Source organism: Dipteris shenzhenensis, chromosome 24, assembly GCF_047967505.1.
Source record: "Dipteris shenzhenensis isolate YYH24624 ecotype China chromosome 24, Dip_SZ_1.0, whole genome shotgun sequence".
In the NCBI taxonomy this organism is placed as follows: Eukaryota; Viridiplantae; Streptophyta; class Polypodiopsida; order Gleicheniales; family Dipteridaceae; genus Dipteris; species Dipteris shenzhenensis.
Genome location: NC_141619.1, coordinates 22,400,408 through 22,407,561, shown reverse-complemented (window position 1 = coordinate 22,407,561; position 7,154 = coordinate 22,400,408). Strand labels below are relative to the sequence as shown.

The window sequence follows — 7,154 nt, the reverse complement described above, 5'->3', positions numbered from 1 at the left end:
GGGAGAAAGAACCAAAGATTGGTCATTGAAAATCTGGGTCAATACGATAAGATTTGATCACTTGGGGGTTCTACAATCGGAAGAATTTATAGCAGATTCTTGCCTACCATCTTTCCCAATTCCTTAGATGATTTTCTAACATCAAGAATGCCATCCACAATGTGAAACAAAAGACCTATGAAGCAGTAATAGCTGCTCACCATTTCAACTTGAGCATCTGAAGTGCCTCCAACAATTGCCCTTGACACCACAGAGCATTCCAATAGAATGGCCGCAATATCAAATGGAGAAATGGAAGCGAGCAGAAGAATGATCAAATACAGAGACAACGACGAGCATGAGATTGAACTATGCATGGCAAGACTTCATGGCCGAAATTGGGCACCACATGTAGCGTAGCCTGCCAAGACGATAACGCTTGTGCGGAACACCAATCCGAAGATGCCACATGTTAACATACCTAATCGCATGCCTAGTGTAGTGCAGGGTGAATGAACATATGATATTCATTCAAATGGCTTGCCCTAAAGAAAGAAAAAAGTATTTGAACCAGCTATGAACAAAGGAAAATGATTGCTATAACTTTGGTTGCAAGCCGGATTGTGAAGTTTTTATAAGATGTGCTAGTACAATGTGCCACTCTATATATTCCAGCCTTGGAGACTGAAACAACCAAGGACATAAGAAATACACTTATCCGACTTACCCACATCGTGCTCTAAGATATCCTCGAAGTGGGGGTGCTGAATCAACCTACTTTCGCTACTTTTAGTCGACTGTATCTTGGAATTAGGCTTCCAACTAGCAAGGATATCGGTCTACGTTTTCGTTGAAGCTTGTAGTTACCTGCTGCCTCAACACTTCGCTTGCTTCCAGCATCATCTTCTTTGTCCTCTTCACAATGGATCACACATGCAGGTCAGCCTTCACCCTTGAGGGATTGGTTGCTAGTGCAAAGTCTAGCCATACAAATATCATGATTATGATTCTTGTGTGAGTGTAGAGACTAGGAAAATGTCGACAATTGTAATGGTTGCTTGATCTTCAGTGTTTGGACTCCTTTTGGCACGCTTGGCATTGCAAAGTGCATTGAAGAAAATCTAGCCAACCTACACTAAACCTGAGCCTATAATGCCCTTCAAGGGTGAAGCAATAGCTAAAGAAATCTCTGAATTTCACGGATGAAGAAGAGATTGGAATTGTCGATGGTGAAAATAACTTGGATGGCAAAGAGCAAGACGAGATGTCGATGCTCGTGTAGCTACGACAAGGATGACAATCGATGATCATAGAGCATGCCACGAAATTGGAACATTAGCCACCTCAAATTCGTCCTCCTCACCCATGACACTTTTGGTTCCTCGTCCACAAGTTGATTTTGACTCGTCTCAATCAATTTGAGCAGATCGTGCTAGAGGATGTAGCTTGCATTGGAGGAAAAGCTGGTCAAGAGATAACATCCCCTCCCCAGTCACCACATCTATGGTGAAGGAACTTGAGAACTCAAATTTGGATGAGGAATAGTCGTCCATTATATGAGCTTCTCCTGAAACTAGAAGAGGTCCAACATAGCAAATGGCTGCAAACAATGGATGAGTCCCAGCAAGGAATGCCTATAAAATCCCAAAAATTGCCAACATTCATGCAAGCCAAGAGGAGAGGACTCACCATTCACCTGTAGATGGTGTTCTTTGCAAGGAGGACCCGATCAGTAATGGTAGAGTCAGCGAAGGCAAGAAATCCAAGGCTATGGGCTTGGCTGGTGGCACCATCTTTCATGATAATGCTTTCAATGATGTCTCCATAGTTTGGTAGTTTCCCAGGAGATATTGCCTTGCCCTGGTCTAAATCCATGAAGCACATAGATACTTGGCTTGCAATGCAAGCGGTTGAAGGTTGAAGCTCTGCTCAGCTCTACCGCCTACTCCCTCTCACCCTACCCATAGATTGTGCACAAAGAAAATTCCTTTAAGTGCCTAGCTTGGAGATACAATGGAGTAAAGTTGGGAAAGAGCAAGAGTAGAGCGAAAGAAGAGAGCAAAAGCAAGAGAGCAAGGTTCAGAGAGAGAGAGAAAGAGGGCTCGTCTGGGTGCGTCGAAGATGTAAGGAGAAGAGTGTCGTTGCCATAGCCAAGCACAACATATGGAATTATTGAGGCAAACATTGTATGCAGAACAGGATTGCGAAAACGAGAGAGTGAGAGAGAGAGAGAGTCAGTAGGACGCGGAAGCAAATTGAGACTGTGATAGGTAGCCATTGCCTTTCTCATGCTGCCATAGTCGAGAACATTGCAAGAGAAAACAAAAACTTGCCAAGGAAAGAGCTTCACCACCACCAGAAAGTGATAGCGAACAAAGACAATGTGAGAACCACTACGGCTCTCCAAGAACCTCTCCCACATCACCCAATCTTGCCTCCTCTTTCATCCCCTCCCTTTTGCTGATCCTTCTTTGCCATCGCCATGGAGCTAGAGTACCGGATTACCATCGTCTCGCTCAGCAGCAACATCATCAGTAGCAAGAATTCACTGGACTAATGAAGGTCCCTTGATTACCATAATCTCGCTCAGCAACCTCAAGAATTCACCACCACCATGGAGCTGTAGCACCACGATCACCATCTTCTTGTTGATCAACAATAGCAGCATGATGAATTTGACTAATTGCTAAGGATGCCATCCTTGTCACCTATGTGAGCAAGCATGGTGAAGGCAATTGGAACGTTGTGCAAAATTCTCTAGCATCTCTTGCCTACTGCAAGAGTTGTCACCTACGATGGACAATCACTTCAAGCCTAGTCTCAAGAAAGGATCTGTCTCCTCGAAAGAGCGCATTTTCATCGAGCTCCACAATTGTGATTATTAGGTGGAGTCAATAGGGGGGTTATGAGAGAAAAAATTCTATTAGAGCATGAGAGATGGGGGATAAATGGGAGGAGGGATAATTTGCCACGTGTGTTTTCTAGACTTTTCTTAACCGCCTTGGTGAAGGGCATAAAGACTCGCGGCCCCTACGTTCTAACAGAGTGAGATTGTTGAAATTTGCCTCCATCCTTTTGCATGCCAGTGAATACAATGTCCAGTACAAAAGAAGGCCATCACCGCGCGGCTAGTCACATGGCAGAAACATTTCATGTAGCCTTGGTGGAGCTTTCTTGATGATCGACTACTGGCTTAGAGGCTTGGGACAGGTCCTCGGAGGTTTTTCCATTAGTGGGCGAAGTGTAGAGTAGTGGGGAAGGTGTTGTGACCTGCTCGGATGCACATAGCACTCTATACGCAATGGGGCAAGTAGACATGTTACCGAGGATTGTCAAGCGGGAAAGACAGTTGGGTTCTGTGCTGTTGACAGAATAGATCAAAGTCTAAATCCGAGGGGCGTTGTTGTGAATATCCTGAGATGGCTGTGTGAGCCCATTCGAGAGCCTTGCTTGTAGGTAGTAGGTGCCTTGCTCGCAACTGCTCCTAAGTGGAGAGCCAGATTCCGGGAATGGCGATCGTGCTTGTAATTGTGGGATAGATGGAATTGTTTTACGGTGAGTTTTGGACGGGATGAGGAGCTTGGGAGTGATGTTGCGATTAAAGGAAGAGCAGGGAAAAGCCGTGAGGTGGGGAGGGCATATGAGCCGCCGTTGTGCTTAATGGGGGGGCGAACACACAGGTCAAAATACTTGTCGTAGCCATGTTGCTTCTATCGTGGACGAAGGCGCACACTCAAAGCCGTCGATGTATGGCCACAACAAAGGAGACAGGGGACAGGGTAGGCCGAGCGAAGGGAGTGAGAGGGGAGGGAGGGGCGACGTGGAGGGGAAGGTGCACGGTGGAGGGAGGCGTGGCTGACGGGGAGGAGTAGCCAGTGAGGAAGAAGGGGAGGGCGAACCTTTGGGTCTGTCTAAGGTAGGGGTTTGGATTAATTTAGATTAATGTACATTAGAAGGTTTAGCTTAGGTTAACATTTTCATTAAATCATCAATCAATTTTTTTCGGTGAAAGATCTAAATTTCCTAACTTTTATTAACTGAATCCAAATTCTGAATCTCAAGATGAATGAAACACAAAATTATAAACCTGGTACAACAAATCTCGTACAAATCCGATGTTGAGATTAGGAGATATAGAATTTAAGAATTTAGTAGAGCCATTAGCCAAAATTGCATCGTTGCTAAGGCACAAGCCAATCACCCGAAAATCAATTTCACTTCTCCCAAGATTGTCTTCAGTCTTCACTTAACTTAGGGTGTTTACAGACTTGGGTACCATGGACACCGCCCACAGATCATTGACAAGTACTGCCCACCTTGAGCCCACGGCCCAGATGCATTCAATGCACGACGGGTGGGCATGGGCGCCTCTAGTCTGTAAACACTCTAGTCTCTCACCCTGGGCACATGCCAAGAAATTTCTCCGATAGGGCACACTTCCGGCTGCAAACTGCTGAGGCGGCTATCGGATGCATATCTATCTGAAGCAAGTCGGGTGCCTGACGGTTGCAATCTGAGTGCACGGGCAAGCAAGGCCAAGCACTCAACCGGCAACCAATCAAATGGACTCCAACCCAGAGTACCAAGCTCCCTCCATCTCCATAAAGAGAGGCTTGCTGGAGGTTTCTTTAGGTGGATCATGTGCCCATAATTCTGACTAACTTCCGGCACTCATGTGCCCATAACTCTGTTTGCATCCGATAGGCAGCATGACTGCCGGAATACAATCTCGGGCAGGCATGTGCCCAACCTATGAAAGCCTCCCCGTGGCAGGCCAAAAACGTACTCTAACGACATTCCCGTGCAAGGGTACAAAGAAAGCTGATAAAGGGGCGAGGAGACACGAGGCTTACGTAAGGGGGGGTGGTAGACGGTTGGGATATGGAGACGGTGATGGGACGGACGATCCAGATGCAATGATGAGAAGCTGGCTATGGCGACTGCCTAGATTTCCTCACTCTTTGGCTTGGCTATGGCCGCGACTGCGTTATATTGCTTGCTCTTTCTCGCACAGCCATAGCCAAACTCTCTCTCTCTCTCTCTCTCTCTCGCTGGATGGCTATGGCGACTTCCCTGTACTTACCTTTGTGTATCTCCCCGTTTCTACCGCCATAGCTGCCGCCATTGCCATCGCCATAGCCGCTTCATGCGTCAAGCTCTTAACTGTGTCATAGCTGCTGCCGTTGCAGTCGATTGCCATTGCCATTGCCATAGCCGCTTGATGCTTGGCGCACTCTCTCTCTCTCTCTCTCAACCTGTCTCTCTTGCTAGCTATGGCGACTGCCTGCCTCGCTAAAGGCTCAACACACCTCTCTCTCTATTGTCTCTCTCCCTCTCTCGCATCTCTCGTTGGCTATGGCGACTACCTACCTCGCATAAGGCTCTCAACTCACCTCTCTCTCTAATGTCTCTTTCCCTCTCTCGCATCGCTGGTTGGCTATGGCGACTGCCCACCTCGCTTGATGCGTAGGATTCACCTCACCTCTCTCTCTGGATCTCTCTTACAGACAATCCCTCAGTCTCTCTCTCACACTCACACACACACAAGCGTCGCTGCCGGCCTGCCTTCTTCCGTTGCCTGACCTTCATGGCTTTCTCCTCCATGGAGCACCTCGCCAGATTCTGCCCGCTCTTCCTTGCCCTCTTCTTCTTCGCCCTCATCTACTTCGCCCGCCTCGACCTCTCCGTGTCGCAGTTTCTGTCCCCCAGCGACGCCAGGAAGGTGGAGCGCAGCTTTGAGGCGCAGGAGAAATACAATGCCGGCCGGCCAGTCCCCTATGCGTTGACTCTTGCTCTGGTGCACTACGCCACCAGTAATATCACGCCCCAACAGACCAAGGAGGAAGTCATGGTGACTGCCAACATTCTGAGCCGGAGAGGTCCTTGCAATTTCCTCGTCTTCGGCCTGGGCCTCGACAGCCCCCTCTGGCACGCTCTGAACCTCGGCGGCCTCACGGTCTTCCTCGAAGAGGACAGTAGCTGGATCACCCAAATGATGCGTGCTCATCCATATTTGAAGTCTTATCACGTCAAATATTCGACGATGGTCTCAGAGGGAGACACACTTCTCCAGTACGCGAGGAAGAAGAGGGAAATCTGTTGCCCAGTTCAGAATTTGACGCAATCTAAGTGCAAGCTTGCTCTGAAAACGCTTCCGGAGCAGATATACAACACGATATGGGACGTGATCATGATAGACGCGCCCACCGGGTACCATCCCGCGGCCCCGGGCAGGATGACCGTGATCTTTAGCTCGGCAGTGATGGCAAGGGCAAAGAGAAGGGAGCAGAGCACAGACATTATGATCCACGACGTAGATCGACCCGTTGAGAAATCATTCGGCAACGAATTTCTGTGTTCCAAGAATCTGATCGACGCAGTAGGCAAGCTGTGGCATTTTCAAATTCTTGGGGACGGGTCGTCGTCTCCCAGCAAGGATTTTTGCACTGATTCCATCGGGAGAGCAAACTGAAGGAAACTTTGCGTGCTCTGATGGATCGATCTTCTGCATTTCCGTTGTAATCTCAACAAAGCTAGTCGCTGTGATCCAAACAGATTCTGTGCTTCAGAGGGTCTTCAGGCTTACTTTGATGGGTCGATCTTCTGCATTTCCGTTGTTGGGATCCAAACGGATTCTGTGCTTGAAAGGGTCGCCAGGCTACTCTGATGGATCGATCTTCTGCATTGCCATTGTAATCTCAATCAAAGTAAGTCGTATGATGTAAACAGATTCTGCAGCAGGCTTACTCTGGTGGGTCGATCTTCTGCATATCCGTTGTAATCTCAATCACAGTTAATCGCTGTGATCCAAATAGATAACGGGAGCGAAAGGGTCGTCAGGCAGCAGGAATTTTCCGATGGGAAAAGCGTGCTGAAAGTGTCTTTTCTGATCGGAGATGTAGATGCTGTGTTAGCTAGCGAGTTCTTTATAGCAACCAGAAAGAGTATGCCATACATGCAGTCCCGTTCGAATATACATTTGTCTTATGCTTTACTTTTCTTCATTCCATTTGTATTCTCATTTGTCTTATGCCTTACTTCTCTCCGTTTCAAATAAGGATTCAACTAGATCCCTCCAGGTAGCTCTTTTGAACTAGAATATATATAAATGAATTTAGTGCTTCTTAAAAATTGTTGAATAATATTTTTCATTTTGACTTAATTTTTAAAGTTTA

General features: G+C 47.3%; 1 protein-coding gene across 1 annotated transcript; it reads left to right on the top strand.

The window, feature by feature from the left end:
• The first annotated feature begins 4,977 nt into the window (after window positions 1-4,977).
• LOC147886371 (glucuronoxylan 4-O-methyltransferase 1-like) lies at window positions 4,978-6,952 on the top strand. The gene has a single exon (XM_087395611.1). The coding sequence runs from the start codon at window positions 5,567-5,569 to the stop codon at window positions 6,449-6,451; it is 885 nt and encodes a 294-aa protein (XP_087251737.1). The 5' UTR covers window positions 4,978-5,566; the 3' UTR covers window positions 6,452-6,952.
• Window positions 6,953-7,154: the final 202 nt, after the last annotated feature.

Coding starts and splice junctions, on each gene's coding strand:
- LOC147886371 (XM_087395611.1), top strand. CDS start 5,567: ATGGCTTTCTCCTCCATGGAGCACCTCGCCAGATTCTGCCCGCTCTTC.